This window comes from Rana temporaria, chromosome 1 (assembly GCF_905171775.1).
Source record: "Rana temporaria chromosome 1, aRanTem1.1, whole genome shotgun sequence".
NCBI lineage: Eukaryota > Metazoa > Chordata > Amphibia > Anura > Ranidae > Rana > Rana temporaria.
In genome coordinates, this window is record NC_053489.1 from 581,612,602 (window position 1) to 581,638,284 (window position 25,683).

Below are 25,683 nucleotides of genomic sequence, written 5' to 3' on the forward strand. Positions count from 1 at the left end.
AACAAAATTGACGTCCTTTTTTTCCCACAAATAGAGCTTTCTTTTGGTGGTATTTGATCACCTCTGCGGTTTTTATTTTTTGCGCTATAAACAAAAATAAAGTGACAATTTTGAAGAAAAAGCAATATTTTTTACTTTTTGCTATAATAAATATATTTTTTTTCCCTCAGTTTAGGCCGATACGTATTCTTCTACAAATTTTTGTTAAAAAAAAAAATCGCAATAATCGTTTATTGATTGGTTTGCATAAAAGTTATAGCGTCTACAAAATAGGGGATAGTTTTATGGCATTTTTATTAATAATGTAATTTTTTTACTAGTAATGGTGGTAATCAGCAAATTTTATCGTGACTGCGACATTATGGCGGACACATTAGGCACTTTTGATGCTATTTTGGGACCAATCACATTTATGTAAATAAGTAAAATAAGTTAATAAACCCCATTGTGTACTTAAAAGTAAGGTATGCCTGTATAAATGTGACTGGCAGGAAAGGGGTTAACCACTAGGGGGCTAGGAAGGGGTTAAGTGTGTCCTAGGGAGTGATTCTAACTGTGTGGGGGTGGGGCTTACTGTGACACGACACTGATCACTGCTCCCGATGAGAGGGAACAGACGATCAGTATCCTGTCACTAGACAGAACAGGGAGATGCCTTGTTTACACAGGCATCCCCCCGTTCTGCCACTCCGTGACATGATGGCGAGACACTGGCAGACATCGAGTCTGCATGTCCCGAGGGCATGGTCACGAAGGTCGCGGCAGGGGCGCGCCCACACGGCAGCAAATTTAAAGGGATGTACCTGTACGCCAGGGGAGGGCTGGCAGCCTTAGGCCTGGGGGGCAAGTCCAGTCAAGTGGCCCATAGAGTGTGGAAAAGTGATGGATCGAGGAAAACAGTTTAAGATTTTTCATGATCACAGAGTCCACACAAAGGCGTCCCCTTACATCAGAGTCCGCACAGAGGCCTCCCCTTACATCAGAGTCCGCACAGAGGCCTCCCCTTACATCAGAGTCCGGACAGAGCCCATATACATCAGATCTGATGTAAGGGGGTGTTCTGGGAAACTTGATTTAAGGGTGTATGCTGTGGACTATTGTGTAAAGAGGGTCTCTGCTCACCAAAGCCTGCCCCCCTCCCCTTTAACAAAGTCCACAGAGCACCCCTTTTTATACACTGGGAGGCAGGAGAGACTAGAGAGCTTACCAGGATGGAGGCTGAGGCGCAGGCAAGCTGTCTGATGCTTTTTTGGGTTCAAACTTCCTGTCCAGTGCCCACACATGCCCGGGGAGTGTGGGCAGGACAGACTCAGAAGGAGGAGGACCAGATGAGCTCTATCTCTCCTCGTGTCTGTGCAGAGAGAGAAGGGGATGTCAGCGCTGGAGTGCGCTGAGGCTGAGCTATGTGTGAGACGAGACATAGCTCAGCTCTGCAGCCATCTACCTCGGAGCTGACACAGGCACGGCTGCACCGTGGGAGGTGTGTTAACAGAGCTCCAGCAGGCATATTCCTGCTCTGCAAAAACAGTATTTGGTAGTGGTGGCCGGTGGCTTTGCATAGTGTCACCAGCCCAGGGGGAGATTTCCACCCTGCTCCCCCTGCCAGCCCTCCCCTGCTGTACGCCCATTTGCCTGTCCGTGCCATTCTGCCGACGTAAATGTGCGTGCACTAGTCGGCAAGTGGTTAAAAAAGCCTTTTATAAAGGAGAATAGTGTCATCGCTACTTCTTAAAATCAAAGAACTTACTTCCTTTTTCTTTTGTAAATATAAAAGAGTATCTCTTTCAGGCCCAAAAATCTTTTTACGAGATCCGTGGTTCAGAAAAAATATGTTTTGGGGTTCTTTAATGAGCACACCCTCACTTTTTTTTGGTAAAAAATTACTACATACTGCATATACCTATGAGAAAAAGACCAAGGCATTGAGAGGGTTAACTGGAGGGGGGGGGAACCAGTTACAAAATCTGTACTGTGGAATCAATTACAATAATGTAAAGATGCTTTGAGAGGGAAAGCTTATGAAGAATGTAAGTGATATTCTCTTACGATCTTACCACCCATTGACACCAGGCACAGTGGTGTCTCTTAGGTTTTCATTAAAAGCATCTGAGTCTATGGCAGATTTATTGCCCTCATAATCACTCTGAATGTACCCCTTCATTTTAGGCAAACATAAAGTCCCTTCATGGCGTAGGCACTTTTTTATTGCAAACATAAGTCACGTTATTCCACAGAGCACATGCAGATTTTCTGTGAATTCTAACATTGACATCATTTTTAATTACAGATTGCAGTGAACATCTATTCCGTTGTAACACCGGAAAGTGCCTTAACCATAGCTTCGTCTGTGATGGATACGATGACTGTGGAGACCTGAGCGACGAGCAGAACTGCGGTATGCCAGCAAAACCTCCTGAACAGCTTACTTACAGTTCTTATATATTACATTCAGGTTATTGCCTGGTTTAGCAACATGTAATTGCAGCTTTGACATAGGAAGGGTGAGGAGTGTATTATAAAGTCTGAATGAGTGAATATTCACTTCAATTATTCAATCGTGTGACAAGGAAATTACTGATCACTTTGAACACCCAGGCCCAGATTCTTAAAGGACTTACGACGGCGCAGCGCCATGTACGCCATCGTAAGTTCTAATCCGCCCCGTCGTATCTATGCGTCTGAATCTTAGAATCAGTTACGCATAGATATCCATTAGATCCGACAGGCGTAAGTCTGTTACGCCGTCGGATCTAAACTGCTTTTTTTTTTTGACCGCTAGGTGGCGCTTCGTCGAATTCCGCGTCAAGTATGCAAATTGGCTAGATACGCGAATTCCCGAACGTACGCGTGGCCGACGCAGTAAAGTTACAACGTTTACGTTAGGCTTTTCCCGGCGTATAGTTGCCCCTGCTATATGAGGCGCAGCCAATGTTAAGTATGGCCGTCGTTCCCTCGTCGAAATTTGAAAAAGTTACGCCGTTTGCGTAAGTCGTCCGTGAATGGGGCTGGACGTAATTTACGTTCACGTCGAAACCAATGACGTCCTTGCGGCGTACTTTGGGGCAATGCACACTGGGAAATTCCACGGACAGCGCATGTGCTGTTCCGCAAAAACGTCAATCACGTCGGGTCACAGTAGTTTAACATAAAACACTCCCCTCCCTTCCAAATTTGAATTAGGCGGGCTTACGCCAGCCGATTTACGCTACGCCGTCGCAACTTACGGAGCAAGTGCTTTGAGAATACAGCACTTGCCCGTGTAAGTTGCGGAGGCGTAACGTAAATCAGATATGTTACGCCTGCCCAAAATTGCGCGGAGATACGAGAATCTGACCCTTAATCTGTGCATATGCTTTTTTGGACAACTGAAGTGAATGCTTACACATTTTTTCGACGAAGATTCTTAACCTGGTCAGTCAGCCTTATTTTTGTATTACTGGTATTGACAATTTATGCATATACTGTATTGTACAATCACATTTTTCCCTGTCCTAAAGAGCTAACACTCTAATGCTGCATACACACGGTCGGAATTTCCGGCAAGAAAAGTTCCATGTGAGCTTTTGGTCGAAAATTCCGACCGTGTGTAGGCTCCATCTGACTTTTTCTGTTGGAATTTCCGACAACAAAAATTTGAGAGCTGGTTCTCAATTTTTCCGTCAAGAAAAGTTCTTGTCGGACGCACAATAAAACCACACATGCTCGGAATCAAGTCGACGCATTCTGAAGCATTGAACTTAATTTTTCTAGGCTCGTCGTAATGTCACTGCGTTCTTGACGGTCAGAATTTTGTATGACCGCGTGAATGCAACACAAGATTGAGCCAACATTCCGTTGGAAAAAAATCAACGTTTTTCTTGACGGAATTTCTGATCGTGTGTACGCTGCATAAGGACTCTACTTCACATACAGTACATACATAAATGGGACAATTTAGTCAGGAGCTAATTTAACCTACTAGCATATCTTTGGAGTGTGGGAAGAAAACGGGGTACTCGGGAGAAACCCACAAAAGCACAGGGAGAGCATGCATACTCTATGCAAGCAGTAAAACACAAGGATAACACCATGCGAAAAGGAAAACTCAAAAATAAAAATGTTCTCAGCAAACTTGATCTTGAAACCTAATTTTAAGCAAAATGTCCTTGTATGGATAGAGCATGAAAGGGTTAGAACCTGTCAGGGTTTATTTGCTATACAGATGAAAAAAAAGCAATACCCTGTTTTGAAGACAACACCTTGTCTCCAAAACAAAGCTAGTATAGTGAAACCTCGGATTGCGTGTAACGCGGTTAACTAGCGTTTCGCAATAAAAGCATTTTTTTATAAAATCCTGACTCGGTTTGCGAGTGTTGTCTCACAAAACGAGCAGGATTCAAGCCACAGTGGTGTGCAGTACCACATTTGGCCTGAGGTGCGGGGGCCAAAAATACTCGGAAAACTTGGAAATTCCCCAGTCTTTCAGAGGTTTTCCGAGTTCAGCCGAGCTGTCCCCGAGATTTTCTGAGGCTCTCCGGCGCCCCCCATCTCTGGCCACATGCGGTATTGCATGCCATTGAAGTCGATGCGGAACAAATTATTTTCGTTTCCATTGACTTTTATGGGGAAACTAGCTTTGATATGCGAGTGCCTTGGATTACGAGCATTCTCCTTGAATGGATTATGGTCGTAATCCAAGGTTCCACTGTAAATAATACATACCAAAGAGCTTCAGGTGTCTCTCCAAAACCATAAAGTAATATCTCAATTTTCGATGGTGGATCCAATATGCCCTATATTGCCAAACGTATTGGGATGCCTGCCTTTACATGCACATGAACTTTAACAGCATCCCAGTCTTAGTACGTAGGGTTCAATATTGCGTTGGCCCACCCTTTGCAGCTATAACAGCTTCAACTCTTCTGGGAAGGCTGTCCACAAGGTTTAGGAGTATGTCTATGGGAATGTTTGACCATTCTTCCAAAAGCGTATTTGTGAGGTCAGGCACTGAGGTTTAGGAGTGTGTCTATGGAAATGTTTGACCATTCTTCCAGAAGCGTATTTGTAAGGTCAGGCACTGATGTTGGACGAAAAGGCCTGGCTCGCAGTCTTCGCTCTAATTTATCCGAAAGGTGTTATATCGGGTTGAGGTGCAGGCCAGTCAAGTTCCTCCACCCCAAACTCGCTCATCCATGTTTTTGTGGACCTTGCTTTGTGCACTGGTGTGCAGTCATGTTGGAACAGAAAGGGCCATCCCCAAACTGTTCCCACAAAGTTGGCAGCATGAAATTGTCTAAAACGTCTTTGTATACTGATGCCCCTTCTCTTGAATTAAAGGGCCAAGCCCAACCCCTGAAAAACAACCCCACACCATAATCCCCCTTCCACCAAATGATTTGGACCAGTGCACAAAGCAAGGCCCATTAGTAGTACTTATACAGTACAGGCAGTCCTTGAGTTACGTACATCCGACTTCCATACAGCTCATACTTACAAACAGAGGGCGACAACAAGTGGGGGGAAAATGTCCCCTAGGAAGGGAAATTCACTGCTGTAAGAGTTATTATGGGTAAAAGGTATCTCCACTGAAGCTTTATTACCAAAATTTTCAAAAATCGATTGTCACAGGGACAGAAAGTGAGGTGAAATCTTCTGAACAGGGGTACAGACCCAAAAACGAATGTTACAGGGGTATTAACCCTTCCCTCTGCTATTCAAAAAACATAAAAATAATTATTTGGCTGGAGTTGCAATCTTTTTTTTTTTACCTGTTCCAACTTACATACAAATTCAACTTAAGAACAAACCTACAGATCCTATCTTATTTGTAACCCGGGGAACTGACTGTTTTGTCCAAGAATTATTAAAATATATTTATATATACAGTACTTGGTGATATAAGCTAGATTATCTTTTGTACAATTATTGGTTCTATTTCCTCAGACTGTAACCCTGCACATACCTATAAATGTGGAGACGGACGATGCATAGCATTACGATGGGTGTGTGATGGAGACCATGACTGTGCCGATAAGTCAGATGAAGTCAACTGTAGTAAGCTTTTTTTCATGTTAAAACTTTTTTTTAAATACATGGGCGAGCTTTATATGTATGCTAATGTAAAAAAAAACACCAGTAAAGAAACACAAGTGTGTTGATTGTTGCATAAGAGATAAAAGATGAGGCACATCAGCAGAAACCAAGGGCAATGGACTGTAAACACTCTACATATGCTTAAAAAATCACTATAAAATAAATTGCCGTAAATTAGCTTACTTAAATGTTGCTCTAAATTTGTTTATCATCATTATACATTTTTAAAATTACAATGGGGCACATACAACAAGCCAGGAAAAGCTGTCCTTACTGTAAATTCAACATTCATGTTACATTTTTATTTGTTTTGGTTATATTTAATAAAGCCCAACTCTGGGCACAGCTGATTGGATCCTTCTGCTGCTTTTCCCTTGGCCTCTGAGCTTTGCTGTACAGTGCATAGCAGGAAGCTGATATAAACTCAAATCCGGGAACATACACTGCTTGCATTTAAAAAAAACTTTAATGATGTATCAATAAATGTCGAACTGAAATAATTTGTGTCCTTTCTATATGTATGGAGTTCATCTTTAAAACTCCATATAATATGGTAGGATTATTAACAGGGGCAGCCCCTCCATTAAGGGCGCATTGGTCCGCCTCCCCTTTCCATTTTTGAAGCTCCTGATTAGAGCCAGAGGCTCTAATAGGCTCTAATAGGTTTCAAAATAGGATGGGCTCTGGATGCAGAGCATTGCACTCGGAGCCTACCCAGGTGTGTTAGAAAAGCGCATGAATATTTGCTATTCTAACACTGAATTGCCTCTCCACCAATCAGTAAGCGCAGGTTTGAAATCCGTTTCCCGACTGGTTGAAAGGTCAGGAGATCCTATTGTATGCCTAGGAGGTGGAGGAATGAGGAAGCCGCTGTGATCCATAGGAGGAGAAAGGAAGAAAGTTGCTGCCCGCCCGCTTCCTAGATGAGGCTTTGATGTCCCAATCGTTGGCACCGACAGACTGACCGGGGGGGGGGAATGTGGTTGTTTGCCACCCCACAAAAAGAAAAAAACACCAGCCACCACTGATTATTACCGTATATACTCGAGTATAAGCCGAGTTTTTCAGCACATTTTTTTTGTGCTGAAAATGCCCCCCTCGGCTTATACTCGAGTCACCTTTTTGCGCCTGATCTCCCGGACTTTGGGGACCGGTACTGGCTGGCCGTAGGTCCTCTGGACCCCACTCTTCCTCTACAAGTGTGCAAAGTTTGTTGCCTTGAGGATCTACGGCCGGGGATCACCAATGTTTCAAAGATGGGCACCCCTTCCATAGACTCCCAAGTTAAACTGTAATTTCTCCGGTGACTTTGGGGACCCGGTACCGGCCAGTCAAAGCCAGGCACCCCTTCCATAGACTCCCATGTTAAACATCAGTCTAGTCATGGGCACAGTGAGGCATGGGCACAGTGAGGCATGGACACAGTGAGGCATGGCCACAGTGAGGCAAAGTGAGGCACCGTGAGGCATGCAGATGGACACCCTAGGCTTATGCTCGAATCAATATGTTTTCACATTTTTTTTGTGGTAAAATTAGGTGCCTCGGCTTATATTCGGGTCGGCTTATACTCGAGTATATACGTTAATACGAATAAAGATTAAAGATAATAACATATAAATTATTATGTGAAAAAGGATAATGCGCTAAATCAACTGATTAAATGAAGGTGTCAACACATCAAAATTACTGGAGGAAAAAGACAAATTGATACAAAGAATAAAGTTCCAAATTCTAAATATATATCGTCCCTTGTTGCTGTAATCCTGAAGGCAACTCAGTAACACTTTGCCAAACCACACACGCACAGTGTGTGAGATATAACCAGCTTGATGATGTAATGATCAAACTTGTCAGGTCAAAAAGTGCTTTCCACCAGGTATTCACGTGTTCAGATATGCAAAGAAAGGGAGACAGAGAAAAGACCGATAGTGTGATACCGTTAATGAAACACCAACGTCTCACAACACTCAGAACATCACTCACGAATCCCCGATATTAAATATATTAGTGTTGTGAGACGCTGGTGTTTCATTAACGGTATCACACTATCGGTCTTTTCTCTGTCTCCCTTTCTTTGCATATCTGAACACGTGAATACCTGGTGGAAAGCACTTTTTGACCTGACAAGTTTGATCATTACATCATCAAGCTGGTTATATCTCACACACTGTGCGTGTGTGGTTTGGCAAAGTGTTACTGAGTTGCCTTCAGGATTACAGCAACAAGGGACGATATATATTTAGAATTTGGAACTTTATTCTTTGTATCAATTTGTCTTTTTCCTCCAGTAATTTTGATGTGTTGACACCTTCATTTAATCAGTTGATTTAGCGCATTATCCTTTTTCACATATTTTGCTTGGTTTAGTTCACCGTTATAATTGCTGCTTTTTCATTTATTTATTGATTAAGTGATATAATTAATTGTTCACTATAGTAGCGCTGTAGACCTTTCACATATATAAATTATTACTATTCCTTAATATTGATTAGATAAAAATTGAAAGTATGGCATGCTAAAAAATATACATGGCTTTTGTATTTAGACAATATTTGTATAGCAGTTTTATTTTATTTTAGTTTAAAAATTTGAACTACAATAATAAAACATATTATTTTGATTAGTGCAGTCATTGAAATCCTCCATATATCTCATACAGAATCTCTCCAGGTGCTTATTTGTAATAAAATTGAGCAATAGTTACTGGTAATATTTTTTAATCCTTATAAGCTTAGTAGCAGCTCAGACATAGCAGATAAGAGAACAAAGAAAGGTTGCAAGGAGATTTTGTGCAGTACATAATTAGAGCATAAAGGTAATTTATAGGCACAGTAAGCGCGTTTGGTTAAGCAGTTTCCCCTTTGATGCCCCCTGTAGTTTGCCAAGATAATGGTAGCACTGAATCAAACAATATCTTACTAAAATACAAAACATAGATTATGTTATGAATGTCTTTGGGGTTTGCATTATTTTCTAGATATTTAGACAGAACACAATTAAGAGAATAGGAATTATACAACATAGAACATGAATATACAATTTGTAGCAATTATATATAATCATTATATGGCAACCAACTTTTGCATGAGATTGTGAAACAGATCAGCTAGCTATATCTTGATTAATTTATTTTTATTTATTTTTTCATAGCGTGTCATAGTCAGGGTCTCACAGAGTGCAAAAATGGACAATGTATTCCTAGTGCCTTCCGCTGTGATGGAGATAATGACTGTAAAGATGGCAGTGATGAAGAAAACTGCACTGAGCACAAAGGTTAGCAGGATACAGTATCATTTAATGTAATTCCCTATTCTTCTGCATCGTTATCTATGTTCCAAACACTTGTGTCAGATATATGTAATGCTTCTTTATACTAACTCTAAAACTCATAATACTACCATGGTTACTATGGGAGAATCTTCAAATGAAACACCTCTTTTGAGTATATTTCCCATTGTTTCCCGTACACATTTCAAATTTTTCATTAACTGTTCTAAGTATTGAAATATGCAAAGTAGATTCAGCGCTGATAAAAAATAATTTTCAAATTATCAAGTGAAAATAGAGAATAAAGAAAAATAACTAAAGCAGAATCCCATCATAAATGACAAGGGGATAACACCCATCCATGTAAGTATAGATACTAGACTGCAAAGGAGGAATTAGTGAAGAAGTCCTTCATATAAAGTGCGTCCAAATCCACACCCAGGTAAGTAGCCTGCTTACTGCATAATGGTGACCACTAAACAAAAGTCTCAACCAGCTCAGGGAAATCGCTCCCCTCTATCTAGTTGCCATCATGCATCATGGCTAAGTGTAGTCCCCAAAGGCCAATTTCAATTCATTAGGCGTAACTGCATGGAAATCTCAGATTACCACCATCAGGCATAAATAGTGAATCAAAGGTTTATGGATAAAGGCTACCTAGAAAAAGAAATTGATGCAAAAGAAAAAGAAATTGATGCAACTATTGGTAAAGTCGCTAATATGGATAGGTGCCTTATGCTAAATAGAACAAGAGAGATTAATCGTGCCCCAGACAATAAATTTGGATGGTCCATGGTTACAGGATACTCTAATCAACATTTCTCTGTCAAAAAAATCCTTAATAAACATTGGGGCATAGTAAAGAATGACAAAGTATTTGGTCCAGTTATTCCTGACCGTCCTGTAGTAATATACAGAGATGCTCCATCTTTAAGATACAGAATCTCCCCGAATGTAGTAGACCCCCCAAAAACCATTTCACTCTTTCAATCAATGAAGGGTTTCTTCCCATGTCGCAAATGCAGTATCTGTCAGATTAGTTCTTTCAGAGGGCAAAAATGCGAGACTTTTCAATCTACGGAGACAAATAGGATATACAAAATTGAATCAATTATTACTTGTCCAACTCAATATGTTGTTTATATGATTCAATGTCCATGCTCCAAACAGTATATTGGATGTACAAAAAGAGAATTGCATGTACGTTGAGCTGAACATGTGCAGAATATCAAGCGAGGTTTCAGAAAGCATAATCTATCTAGACATTATGCTAAATATCATGATAGGAAGGTAAAAGGGACCCTCTTTCTGGCCTTTGACAAAATCAGACCCAAATATGGTCAGGTCAATATTTAACTAGATGGATTTTTGACATGAAATCTTATGTGCCTTTCGGTTTAAACATACCTGTTTTATAAACAATGCTTAGAGGATGTTATAGAATATTTTTGCCCCCTTTATTTTTTTAAGACATATTGATGTTTTTTATACACATTATTAGTACCCTTGTTTTATAGTTTATAGATTGGTTAATACCAGTACTAATGATGTGTTCTAGCTAATACAAACATGCAGTGTCTACATTGCTTAATCTCTGCTTCCGTCCTCTCGTTCTATTTTGCCATCCATTAAAATTATTCCTCCTTTTTATCCAGTAACTTTACATTTCCGCCACTAGATGGTGGAGTTCTTATGTTTAACTTCCTTTAGTCTTTACATTTCCTGGTTCCTATTTGCCCTCACCGGTGGCCAGCAGTTAAAATGGCGGTGCCGTCCTCTTATCTATTACATTGTGTAACAGCAATGGTGAACGGAGTTAACTACAACTGTGGTTAGCAAGGATTTCAATGCGATTCTCTATGCGACAACTCAGTACTAGGCCCCAGGCATCACTCCTCGCAACAGAAGTTTGGGGGATCTATACATCATCTCTGTGTCACATAAAGAAAGGCGTTGAGCTAGTAAGCATGGGCGCATTACAACACGCGACCAAGGCTTAGCATTTAAAATTATAGTTCAAGGACAATATCCCAATACACCACTACATGCAGGTGATTATCAGTAAGGGACCCCAGGCATCACTCCTAGCAACAGGAGTTAGGGGGTTCTCTACATCATATCAACCTTAACATGTAGAGATGTATTTAGGCCACTAGGGGAGATGCTATGAAATAGCATCAACCCCTAGCATAGAAAAGTTAGAGCGAACATGTTCAACAATTAGGACAAGGCCTATGAGTATTTTATACTTCTGTCAAGCATGTATTTGTAGCAACAAATATTAATTGCGTTTGAGAAGCAATATAGCTCAGGTACTTTGAGAGTACATATAGTATTTATAGTAACTAGTATTAATAGCATATTCGAGGCAATATAGCTCAGGTACTTTGAGAGTACATATAGTATGTGTAGTAACAAGTATTAATTGCATATGGGAGGCAATATAGCTCAGGTACTTTGAGAGTACATATAGTAACTAAGAGCTGTAGTATAACTATAGTTATATATGAGAGGCAAATGTAGCTCAGGTACTTTGAGAGTACATATGGTAATTAGGAGCTATATTAATAACTATTTGAGTACAGACACATTCCTCAGCAGACAGCCCTATACACAACAGTATCCTAGATATTGAGCAGTAGAAGTTATAATAGGGAACATCAATTGTATAGCTGGTATATATGTAGCAGGTATTGCTATAGCACTACAAGTAACAGAAATGTAACTTATCCGTTTTGCAGACTTCAGTATAGGTACTAAAGATCCTGTGGTGAAGGATGTTCAATAGGGCAGTCTGTAAAGTTGTCCCCAGCAATGGCTCCAAGTTGCAGCATCTGTAGATGGTATTTAAAGAAGTAGTAGAGGCTGGAGCATTTTTCCGGCTTTGAGAGTAAAGGCATCCATGTCTGTAGCATAGGCCAAGCTACGGCTGACAATAATAGAACGCCAGCTGTATCTCCATTGAATGCCTTTATAGGCAGGAGATTATCTGCAGTGCATTGCACTGAATTCAAACAGGGCGCCGTGTGTGGCGCACTTCCGCGTTCCACGCTGGAACGCAGAGCGGCGCCGGGCGATGATGTCATCGCGCGAGCGCCGTATGCGTTCCAGCATGGAACGCATTATGGTGCTGGAGGCGCCTGTATTAGTAAAGGGAACACATTGTTACACATTGATCGAGCAGTCAGCAGTTAAGATGGCGCTGGAGGTCTATATAATCAGTATGTGTGATGACACAGTCACCTGGCCAATCCCCAGACGACGTCTGTTAGTGATGAAACGCATAGGATGGAGCCTAAGACGGAGACGTCATCACGTTTTTCTTATCAGGTGGTGGATAGGCAAACATTGTAGGAAGTTAAGTGAAGTTCATGGAGACGCCGCGGTTTAAATTTTAAAGACATGCTGCTTTATCACTATTGAACAGCTTTTATTTTGTAAGTGCAATCTATTTGTTTTTATTAAATTCATCCTGTTCAACATACTGCACTATGGGAGCATTTATTTTTATGTCTTTGAGTACTACCAGTTTTTAGCCGCAGTTCCAGACAATACTAAGGGTCCTGAGGAGACCGATTTCCCTGAGCTGGGTGAGACTACTGTTTAGTGGTCACCGTTATCCAGTAAGCAGGCTACTTACTCACCTGGGTGTGGAGTTGGACGCACTTTATATGAAGGACTTTTTCACGATTTCCTCCTCTGCAGTCTATTATCTATACCTACTTTCAATAGGACTCTGCTTTAGTTATTTTTCTTTATTCTCTATTTTCACTTGATAATTTGAAAATTATATTTTATTAGCGCTTGAATATACTTTGCATATTTTAATCTGTTTGAGTTTTGGTACTAGACTTTAAGGTGCTGGCAGCTGTATCTATTTTGATATTTAGTGTTTTATATTGTTTTTTTTTTTTCGAGCACAGCGTTAGCCTTTGGGCTTCCCATGTTTTACATTTCTAAGTATTTGGCAAAGATCGTATTATGTTTTCATATAGTGTGACTCAGATCCCTTTTTTTTTATTAGAGATGTTTAGAAAAATCCAGTCGCAACTAGGCTTATTATAGAACATGAATAATAATTGTATTTAACTTAGTTTTCTCCCCTTTGAGTATCACCACCAGACACATTGAATGGCTGCTGGCTGTCAATCACAGCTGCCCCAGACAGCCTAGGTCCATAATAGGATCGGAGTGGTTCTTGATCATGTGATCACTATGTCAGTTATACCAAAGTAATAACCTGCATGCTGGATGCTTTGTAGAAGCCTGCAGCCTGCATTGGAATACTGCCACCCACCTGCAGTGATATCTACCATGCATCTACTGTGTATGTTTATGTTAGATACATTTATAAGTATTAAAGAACCTTTTTTGGCTATACTTCTCCTGAGTCCTGGGGATTTTGATCTGCACTCCTGTGACCTGTTTTAGCCAACAGCGGGCTGAAGCCCACTGTTGGCTGATGCCACGGACCCGGTCCAGGCTCTGAAAAGATCCCAACTTTTTGGTCGGGATCCACCCAGAAGCCGGTACCTGGTTCAGCCTCTCAGCGATCCACTGAGAGGCTAAGCCAGCTGCCCCTGCCCTTTCACAGCCCACCACTCATTGAGCACTGGAGGGGCAGGGCAGAAAGTTGTTGACTGACTGTTACCGACTCTCTGCTCATGAAACACTGAGAATTGAGCAATCAGCAGTCTTTGATGAATAATATTCATGTAACAGGACTAGTAAAAAAAATAGAAGAGCCTGGCTTAAATGTTCTCCAGCATCTATGTTTGCCTTTGGGGTGACTCGTCAGGCGACTCAGCCGCCTGACAAGTCGCGTCCCATTCTATTCAATAGAACCGTTCTAATAGGAGCGACGCACATCGCTCCGACTTAGGAAAAGGTTCTTGTACGACTTTGGGGGCGACTCGGGGCGACTTGCATTGACTTCTATACAGAAGTCATTTTGCAAGTCGCCTCTGAAGCCGTCTTTAGGACGCCTTGCCGAGTCGCCCCCGAAGTCGTGCCGCCCCAGTGTGAACCAGCTCTTAGGGCAGCTTGGTTCTGTCCAGGAACTTTACTCCACAGATTATTATTCAAAATGGCAGTATTCATTTATTTAGTCTTGTATGGCAAAAACATGTTGCATCTAAATTGTGAACTATTAGAAGGAATAATAAGGGACAATATCTGGAAATTTGCTGTGGAAAATAGTAGTATTAGCAGTAATCAACATGGATTTATGAAAGATTGTATTTGCCAGATCAACTTTTTAACATTCTATTAGAAGAAAAGTTGTAATTTGGATAGAGAAAGGCCTGTGGATGTGTATCTAGATTTCGCTAAGGCATTTGATACATTTCCCCATAATGCTAAATTTATAAATTAAGATATTTCAGCATTTATGAGATCATGTGTACCTGGATAAAAAATTGGTTGCAGGAGTGTGTGAAGGTGGTGATTAATGGCATAATTCCCCAATGGTCTAGATTGGGAGCAGTGTATTCCAGGGCTCTGTCCTAGGACTAATTATGTTTAACATGTTCATAAACGACATAGGCTGGAATAAATTGTTCAATTTCAGTGTTTGCTGATGATACAAAGCTAAGCAGGGCAATACCTTCACAACGGTGTATAGCAACTTTAGCAGAAAACCTAGTTAAAATAGAGAGGTGGGCAGCTAAATGCCAGGTGAGGTTTAATATAGAACATTTTTAAATAATGCACTTGGGAGCTAAAAATATGAATGCAAGTTACTCGCTGGGCAGGACCTCTGGGGGATTCAAGGATGGAAAAAGATCTGGGTTCTAGTAATTACCAGACTCAGCAATAGCATGCAATGCAAAGCTGCCGCAAGCAAGGCCAGCAGACTATTAGCTTGCATAAAAAAGGGTATGTACTCAAGCGATAAAAATATAATTCTACCACTTTTAGTAGGAACGCCTACAAATATTACAAATATTACATTTATTACATTTATTCTCCCTGGAGAGGAGACACTTTAGAGGGGATATGATCACAATATACAAATCTTTGAATGGTGACTCTAGGATTGGAAAGAAACAATTTAACTTGAAGTCTCTAAAGAAGACATGCAGCCACAAAAAAAGGTTGAATGAGAAGCTGTTCATAAGGGGTCCTTTACTGAGTAGTAAGGATATGAAACTTTTTTCCACAGTTGGTGGAGTTTAGACAAATTAAAAAAAAAAATCTTTTAGATGGGTTTCTTTGTGAACACAGTGTACAGGGATATTTAAAATGGTAGTGACATACACTCACACACACACACACTCAGGTTGAACTGATGGACTGGTATCTTTATTCAACCTTACCAACTATGAATTGCTCTTTTATCTGCATAGATTGCTTTCAGGACCCTGTAAGAACCCCCTTGTTTGCACCCTGTATAGTATATCTACAATCTTAATTTTTATTGTTTGCAATTTAATATGGTAAATCAACATACTGTATATTAATGGCCTTTCTTTGCACAGGTCACCCATGCCAAGATGGTGATTCTAAGTGTGTGTTGGCGGGCTGCTCTGAATCATGCGCCAATGACACCAACTGTGAAATACCTCAAAACAAAACCAACTGCAGTATGTACATTCAATTACTACTACCATTACCCTTAAGTACAAATCAGGGCCAACAACTAAATGCAAGGTTGAAATATATATATATGATTACTGTTTTACCTGCAAAATTATTTCTGATTTTGGTCAGCCATTCTTGTGATATGTACACATTTTCTAGTCTCTAGAACTCTTCTCCTTCCTATTTTAATGTTGTTACTCCCAAAGTCAGACTTACTGCTGCCTAGTTTAGCTCCTTGTTCACTGGACTCAGTGAATTGATCTACTCTCCACTGAGGAGGTGGAGAGAAGCTGTAGAAAGATGAATTGTTGCATTAGGAACTTTGGATTCATTAGAAAATCAGCTTATGTACTTTGGTACAACTATACCAAAGTACAGTTGTCTTTTAAGGCTGTTTCCCTGACCCAAGAGGAAACATGAGCAATGAACCATGTTACTATAGGGATTTACTGCAATTTGGCACTTGTGGCCTACTCCAGACCCATTGTGCCCACGGCCCTACCCGGGAGACCGGAATGAATGTCCACAGCTGTCAAATGACTGCCAACTACAATTTTTTTTCTTTTACTTAAGATGCCTGCCCTACAGAATGAGCTCTATTAGAGGGCAGGGTTCAAAGACACCTTAACCCTGGCATGTCAAACTCTGTAAATCTCTAAAAGGCCACTTTATGTCTACAGTGGACCACATTATCTTTATTATAGGCCCTGTTATCTCTACTGAAGGCTGCACTGTACCTAATTCCCCAAAAAATATGTCTCTTCTGAATGTAACATTTTAGTAAATTGCAAATTACAATATTTAAGCACAGAGAAAGGAGCCATAAAAAATTCCCAGACATATGTAGCGGCAAAATTAGATAACGGAGTATGACTTATTAACTGCCTTACCCAAGTTTTGCTTCTGTAATTTAACTCTAAGGCCCGGTACACACGAGCAAACATGTACGGTGAAAGCGGTCCGTCGGACCGTTTTCACCGTACATGCCTGCCAGAGGGCTTCTGTACGATGGTTGTACTAACCATCGTACAGAAGTCCGCGCGTAAACAATACGCGGGGCGTGTCCGCGTTGTCGCCGCGACGATGACGCGGCGATGACGCGGAGACGTGGGTGGGCCTGCCATTTAAAGGCTTCCACGCATGCGTCGAAGTCATTCGACGCATGCGAGGGACGGCGGGCGCTCGGACATGTACGGTAGGTCTGTACTGACGACCGTACATGTCCGAGCGGGCAGGATTCCAGCGGACGGTTTTAAAACACGTCCAGGAATATTTGCCCGCTGGGAAAAGGCCCGGCGGGCAAATGTTTGCTGGAATTCGGCCCGCTCGCGCCTACACACGACCAAACATGTATGCTGAAACTGGCCCGCGGACCAGTTTCAGCATACATGTTTGGTCGTGTGTACGGGGCCTTATGGTAACATTGTTAATGGATTAAGTCAATATAGCCCAATCCACACAGCTGGCTCATGAGTTTACTTTGCCTGTTGCCTGACACTCACATGTGAGTAAAGGTGGCCATATACAGTAAGATTAATCAGTCTTAAATGTATGATTCCATTTTTTTTGGTATCCTAAGCGATGCTTTACATTTTTTTAGGTTACATGTTTAGAGTTACAGAGGAGGTCTAGTACTAGAATTATTGTTCTCGCTCTAACAATCGTGGCGTATGTAACCTGTGTGTATCTGGCTCTGATACTAGCCAGTGCCCACCCAGCCGCTGACTAGTATCTTTCCCCAGCCTGTCCCCACACACCCTCTCACCTGCTGACCTGTGGATGGGGGAATCACTACGTCAGTGTTATTGTGTTCTGCCAGTGCGTACAATGATCAGTGTTGCTAACTATAGCTGGCAGCACTGATTGTTTTAAGAAAAAAAAAACAGGCTGGTTGTACTCAAGTTGATTAATAGATTGACTTGTGTAAAACCAGCTAGCCCATACATAGATTGACTATGGCTGGTCTCTGCATAATTGGCGTAATTTCAATCCATGTATGACCCGCTTAACCACTACTCAGTCGCTAAATATCCTTCCACTCCTGTACATAGTGCTCACTGTCATACTCTCCACACTCCTCTCCTGTACATAGTGCCCACTGTCATACTCCCCACACTTCTCTCCTATACATAGTACCCACTGTCATACCCTACACACTCTTCTCCTGTACATAGTGCCCACTGTCATACCCTCCACACTCCTCTCCTATACATAGCGCCCACTGTCATACCCTTCACACTCCTGTACATAGTGCCTGCTGTCATACACTTCTCTCCTGTACTTAGTGCCCACTGTCGCACCCTCCACACTCCTCTCCTGTACATACTGCTCACTGTCATACCCTCCACACTCCTCTCCTATACATAGTGCCCACTGTCATACCCTCCACACTCCTCTCCTATACATAGTGTTCACTGTCATACCCTCCACACTCCTCTCCTATACATAGAGCCCACTATCATACCGTCTACATTCCTCTCCTGTACATACTGCCCACTGTCATACCCTCCACACTCCTCTCCTGTACATACTACCCCATCATACCCTCCACACTTCTCTCTGGTACGTACTACCCTCTGTCATACCCCCTCACTCTTCCTGTACATACTGCCCATTGTCATACCCTTCACACTCCTCTCCTGTACATAGTGCTTTTTTCCGTACCCTTTGTACTCCTCTCCTGTACATAGTGCCCACTGTTAGACCCTCCACATTCCTCTCCCTCACCTGCACATACTTCCCACTTATATACCGTCCATACTCCTCCCCTATGTTGCTTACCCACAAAAACAGTTCTTTAAAATTATACTGAATATCATCAATGTTACCAGCTCTAGAATGGACACACTTTTGTTAGTTCAACTAAAGGAAATATCAGTTCTCATATTTGTTCTGCCCCATTATTAGTACTCATTTAATTTTGTGATTACTACTATGATGTATAGAGGAACATCGGGGATCTCAGCTACTCTAAATATAGCACTTATATAAAAAAGTGGCCCTGAAAATATTTTTTAAATGTTGGCAACTGTGCACTTAGGCACTGCCCAAGGGCCACCGTCCACCGGGTCAGTAGGGGGCCCCATGAGAGGCTCCTGGGATCCTGTGATAATAAAGCGGTAGTAAACTTTCCTGACATTACTACTTTTTAGAGGCCCTGGGGTAGGTTATGCCACAACGTACAAGTATGCACAGCATATTAGCACATTAGTGTACACTTCAATTTTCAGACTGAGCCCTCCAGTGCTGCGACGAATCAGGCGGGGCCCGGGAACTTCCATCTTCACCCGGTCTTCCTTCTGGGTTCTGTGCCTTTGGTCACTTGCCTTGGCTGGGCTGCGTTCATGTCATTCCCACGCATTTATTTATTATTTATTACACCCCATTCACACCTCCGTGACAAAACGCCCGACGCCGGCCGCTCGTGCCGCTGGAGGGGAGAATTCCCATTGCTGTCTATGAGATGGTTCACATCTCATAGACGCCGTACACCTGCGGCATGAAAAAAAGTCCCGGACCCTTTTTTTCAGGCGGCATTGCCGTTCGGCCATACAAAGCAATAGGAAGGATTTGTAAAAAAAAAGTTACACTATTTGCGGCAAAATACGCCGCGTACGCGGCGTTACTTGTCGCGGAGGTGTGAATGCAGCCTAAAAGGCCCCACCAAAATCCTCAGCACCAGGCCCATGATGTTCTTAATCTGGCCCTGCCTGTCAATATGGGCAAATCTTTCCTGGAACAATGCTGCCGGACCACAAACCACAAGTAACTGTTAACTCACAGGGTTAAAAACAGGGGTCAAGTCCTGGGAAAAAAAGTGTGGGAACTCCCACCCAAAATCCACTCCCCCACCAAAAAAAAAAAAAAATGATATGCTCATATGCATATATATTTCACAGAAAATACAGTGCAACATTTATTGTAAAGTGGCAGTTTACAAAAACAAAATAAGTAAACAATGGGTGATGATCTTTCCCTCACAGGGAATTTCTAACACATATATCCCCTTATATATTTACTTACAGTTCTGAAGACTTGCTCAACTTGAGTTGAAGACTTGGCTCATCCTTGAGTCAACGATCAGTGCTGTGCTGGCCTCAGGGTGCTGGCCTGGCTGGCCTCAGGGTGCTGGCCGTGCTGGTCTCAGTACAGACACCCCCCTCGGTGCCGAACCCCCAAGTACAGAGACTCCCAGTAGTACAGACACCCCCCTTACAGACCTCAGAACAGCAATACACAGTGCAGTGTGTGTCCTGCACTCGTGGGCTCCTCCTTTTCTGTGGATGTAAACAGAGAGGAGGGGAGGTAGCTTTGTTCCGCTCCGCTGAGGGACACAGACGTGGCGTGAGCGAGGCACAGGGCAGCGGGCGGTGATAGTGGTGCCGCTACCCACGGGTGTCACCCCTCTGGTGGGTGTCACTCGGGTGTGGCCTGCACACCCCGCACCTGCCTTGCAACCAGGGGCGAACCTAGAGCATTTGGCACCCCCCCCCCGGTAAAATATAAAAAAAACACCCCACTGTGCCCCCTGTATCCTTCAATATCTCTTTGTCACTACTGTGTACCCCTCTCCACAACTGCATCTCTGGACCCCTTTACATTACACAGCACCCTGCAACACTGGACCCCTTTACATTACACAGCACCCTGCACCTCTGGACCCCTTTACATTGCACAGCACCCTGCACCTCTGGACCCCTTTACATTACACAGCCCCCTGCATCACTGGACCCCTTTACATTACACAGCACTCTGGACCCCTTTACATTACACAGCACCCTGCACCTCTGGACCCCTTTACGTTACACAGCACCCTGTACCACTGGACCCCTTTACATTACACAGCACCCTGCACCTCTGGACCCCTTTACATTAAACAGCACCCTGCACCTCTGGACCCCCTTATATTACACAGCACCTTGCGCTTCTGGACCCCTTTACATTACACAGGACCTTGCACCTAAGGACCTCTTTACATTACACCTCGGCTCATATGATCAGCGTGTGCTGCACACACAGCACTTGTAGACTACATGGAGGAGGGGGAAGCGGCTTCACTCTGCTCGGCTGTGTGAGACAGTCACAGCGGAGACTTATCAGAGCCACAGCGCAGCCACAAGAAAAGGGGTTTGATGCGGGAGATGATGGGAAGGAAGGAGTTAAAACAGGAGATAGACTGTTGTTGGCAAGGAGAGAGAAAAACAGAGAGCGAGGGGGTCAGAGAGAGAGAGGGGTCAGAGAGAGAGAGAGAGAGAGAGAGAGAGAGAGAGAGAGAGTGTGAGTGACGGTCAGAGAGAGAGAGAGACGGTCAGAGAGAGAGAGAGAGAGACGGTCAGAGAGAGAGAGTCAGAGAGAGAGAGAGAGAGACGGTCAGAGAGAGAGAGAGAGAGTTAGAGAGAGAGAGACGGTCAGAGAGAGAGAGAGAGAGAGAGACAGTCAGAGAGAGAGAGTTAGAGAGAGAGAGAGAGTCAGAGAGAGAGAGAGAGACGGTCAGAGAGAGAGAGAGTGAGACGTCAGAGAGAGAGAGAGTCAGAGAGAGAGAGACGGTCAGAGAGAGAAAGGGGTCAGAGAGAGAGAGAAAGAGAGAGAGAGAAAGAAAGAGAGAGAGGGGGGGTCAGAGAGAGAGAGGAAGCAGGATCTGGTCAGTGGAAGTGCTCACTTGGAATGGTTCCGACTTCCCAGGGGCTGGCTCACTGGTTTATTCAGCAGCTTGTCAGCGTGGCTGCTTGTTTTTAATCTTCCCGCCTGCCCGCCTCCCCTTCACAAACGAGCACACAGGAGGGACGGGACTCGGGAAAAGTGTGAAGCTGCTTGTGACAGACATTGGATGAGCACACAGGATTGGATGAGCACACAGGAGGGGCGGAACTCGGGAGAAGTGAGTATTTGCTGTGACTGACGACATGATCTCAGAGCGGACAGTGAGTGACAGTGAGCTGGACAGTGAGCTGAGAGTCGCAAGGGCGCGGGGGGGGTTTGCTGCCGCTGCCTGACACATAACAAGTTAGTTGCCTGTCACACGGTTCTGCTCAAGTCCTGCAAAGGGAACGACGTTCCTCCTGTGAAATAAGTGGAGGGACGTCGTTCCCACGCGTTCCCGCAGGACTCGAGCCCTGGTTAAAAAGAACATATTTTCTGTCTCTTGTTTGACCCCACATTATCTAACCCTCCCATTTACCCAACTACTAATAAATGTTCAGAGGGAACTCCTTTTAAATATGACGGTAAACTGTTTCTTGTTGTAAAAACAATATTTCTCTTAAATAGGCATTTCCTGAAGTATTTAATTACAGTTCTGTGTTCTTTTACAAATGGATATTGACCATTTGATTTACTGCCTTCTTGTAAACTACACACGCCTGAGTTATGCAATAGCACTGAGTACTGAGTTACTCATGAAAGAAAGCGGTTGTACAGATTTAGGACAGAAAACTCCAGCCGTGAAAATAACATGGTTCCTGGGACCTTTCCTCCTCCATGGACTGGAATCATCTGCAGAAACAGCTGTGACGCAGAACACAAATAGGGATTTCCTAAATGTTACACATATTTGCTGCATCTGTGAATTGTGACTAGAGTAAATAAACGTTGTTCTAAAGCATTTGAGGCTGGGGATTATTATAGCAAAAGTTCATCATTAAAACATTTTCGACTTATAAATCTGAAACCCCACTCCACGCTAGTTATTCTGAATGTTGTGAAACTTGTAATAAGCAACTTAATTCTAAAAGAATCACACTGCTACTACAAATAACTCCCACATACAATTCTAACAAGTGATTAAGTGAATACTAAATCAATATATACAATATATATAGTTCTTTGGATCCACATTAGTCAGAGTCTTCAGGTTCACTTTGTCTCAGATCAACATAGAGCTTCTCAATCTCTACAGCAATCACAATAAAAAAGAGAAATTTTATAGTGTAATTACTTCAAAACTTCATATTTTAATGAAAAAGAATTGCACTTACAAGGGTTAGCACATAATTGGCATAAACCATATTGCATGTAACTGCCGAGACTAAAGTCAGTTTCTAGTCTGTTTTTATCTCCCTCTTGCCTCCTTTCTGCATTCATTTGAGAGCTTCAAATCCCTCTAAACACAAAGCATCTTCTTCCCCTTGACAGTACCTGCCCCGGAGAGCCTGGGAGGCTTCAAAGTCATTGGTGGGCTGCTCAGAAACATTCTAGAACTCAACTTCAGTGCATCTGGTGTTAAACCTGAGAATATGTTGTTTCACAGTGCTTGCAGTTACAGAGACTACTGAGGTCTTGTTTAAAAAAAATAACAAATTTACTGCTTAAGAATATGCCAATGCTTAAATATCCATTGCAAGGCCACTGGTTCTCTTTAAAAAATAAAGCCCATTACCCAATCCCAAACCCTGCATATTTTTGGTCAAACACCATAGTCTTAACAGAGCAGGTGGCAAGTGGTGTGCCAATAGCACAATTAAGTCTGTTTGGACATCTGTGGGGACCTCCATTCCATGTATGTGTCATATATTACAAACATGCTCAGAACATTGCACTGAAGGTGCACTTTTCATTTAAAGAGACACGCTCACCTTCCATATGCAGGACAAAGTGACAGTGTCCTTACAAAAGGAACCCCCAACCTTCCTATATTCAGTGCCTTACTTGAATTTCATCACAGCTCCTTGCTCCTCAGCAGCCAAACCTGAAATGGACTGTGATCCAGGGGAGACATTACATCACTTCTGTGGTCATGTGACAGTGCCCAGGCCAAGCAAAATATAAAATCTTAAAAATAACCTTTATTCCTGGCATTTGGGAACTAAACATTTATTGTGATGCATTAGTAAAGTTGACTGATTAGTCTTTTTCCTTTGGAACTATATTGTTATATATCAAGACCATGTTTTTCTTTTCTTTTTCCCTTTGTTCAAACTTTAGGTCAATGTGAACCAATAACTCTGGAGCTGTGTATGAATCTCCCCTATAATTATACACATTTCCCAAATTTCCTTGGACACAGGACGCAAAAAGAAGCCTCCATAAGCTGGGAGTCCTCTCTCTTTCCAGCTCTGGTTCAGACCAACTGTTACAAGTACCTCATGTATTTTGCTTGCACTATCCTGGTACCAAAGTGTGAACTCGAGTTAAACCAGCGGATACCACCCTGCAGGTGATGATGCCCTTTAACAATAATGTTTCAGTGTTTGAATGTATTGTAACTAATATTTGGGGGTAAGATAGAGCCTCCTGTTTTCTCATGTTATGAGACTCCTTCCATTAAAAATGAAGCTGACATTAATTGTGCTGTGGCTTATCAAAATCAGTGCATGGACAGGAGGGGTTAGAAACATAGAAGAGTGACAGGAGAAAAAGACCAAGTAGTCAATTGATGCTGCCCCAATATTTTTTTTACTTTAACTTTCTTTTGTCTGAGTACAGTTGTGGGTTTATCCCAAGCATATTCGAATCCACTTACTGACTCACTACCTCTGCTGGAAGCCTATTTCAAGCTCTATTCCATCTAGTTCCAAGTCAACTACTCTTTTGGTAAAATAATATTTTCTAAGATTCGTTTTGGCCTCAGGGCTGTGTATACTCTGACAAACGTATCTCCTAATTCATTTGTACAGACAGCTTCTCTCAGGTGGCGAAATATGGCCTTATTTTCAGTAGTTATTTTAAACTGTTAAAGTACCCCTGTATTCATTCTCCTGGAAGGTTGGATATTTCAGATAAAGTGGGATTCTAGATTCTATTATAAGTTCACCACACATTTGTGGCCCGGTCTGGTACAGAAAGGGGGGCACATATTTCTGTCCCGATCTCCTAGGCCACATGCCTAGATACATGTCTATAGTGGAATTTCAGGGGCACCACACACCACCCTGCCCATGTCCCCAACACAAACACAAGTGCTGTCACTTTTAAAGGACAATATTACACTGTTCCGTAATGTAACATGTGGTTTAAAGACATCCAGCAAGCATGTTATTTAAAGGATTTGTGTGTTTTCAATGTTGCCCTTAAAGGGTCACTAAAGGAATTTTTTTTTTTAGCTTAATAACTTCCTTTACCTTACTGCAGTCCTGGTTTCATGTCCTCATTGTTTGTTTTTGCTTTGAAGTAGCTGTAATCCTTCTCTGATCTCCACACTTCCTGCTTGTCTGGCTCCTTATGAAAAAACTCATGCGAACTTCTCACTGTGGTCCATGATCAAGAAGGTGTGATTACTGTGTATCTAAAACTCCTCAGAACCAATCAGATTAATTTTAACCACTTCCTTACTGGGCACGTATACCCCTTCCTGACCAGGTGAAATTTCAGCTTCTGGCACTGTGTCGCTTTAACTGACAATTGCACGGTCGTGCGACGTGGCTCCCAAACAAAATTGACGTCCTTTTTTCCCCACAAATAGAGCTTTCTTTTGGTGGTATTTGATCACCTCTGCGGTTTTTATTTTTTGCGCCATAAACAAAAAAAGAGAGACAATTTTGAAAAAAAGTCAATATTTTTTACTTGTTACTATAATAAATAGCCCAGTTTTTTTTTTTTTAAACATTTTTTTTCTAAGTTTAGGCCGATACGTATTCTTCTACATATTTTTAGTAAAAAAAAAAATCGCAAAAAGCGACTGGTTTGCGCAAAAGTTATAGCGCTTACAAAATAGGGGACAGAATTATTATTAATTTTTATTATTAATTTTTTTTACTAGTAATGGCGGCGATCTGCGATTTTTATTGGGACTGCAACGTATTGGCGGACACATCGGACACTTTTGAC

The 25,683-nt window shown here is 42.2% G+C and overlaps 1 protein-coding gene across 1 annotated transcript in view; it reads left to right on the forward strand.

Annotated features, from left to right (window-relative positions):
• Positions 1 to 25,683, forward strand: part of CORIN (corin, serine peptidase) — a 387,335-nt gene that overhangs the window by 269,282 nt on the left and 92,370 nt on the right. The window contains exons 7-11 of the mRNA XM_040334981.1: positions 2,288 to 2,395; positions 5,923 to 6,033; positions 9,223 to 9,345; positions 15,819 to 15,923; positions 23,842 to 24,073. Coding sequence (XP_040190915.1) covers positions 2,288 to 2,395; positions 5,923 to 6,033; positions 9,223 to 9,345; positions 15,819 to 15,923; positions 23,842 to 24,073 — 679 coding nt within the window. The remainder of the gene's footprint in view (positions 1 to 2,287; positions 2,396 to 5,922; positions 6,034 to 9,222; positions 9,346 to 15,818; positions 15,924 to 23,841; positions 24,074 to 25,683) is intronic.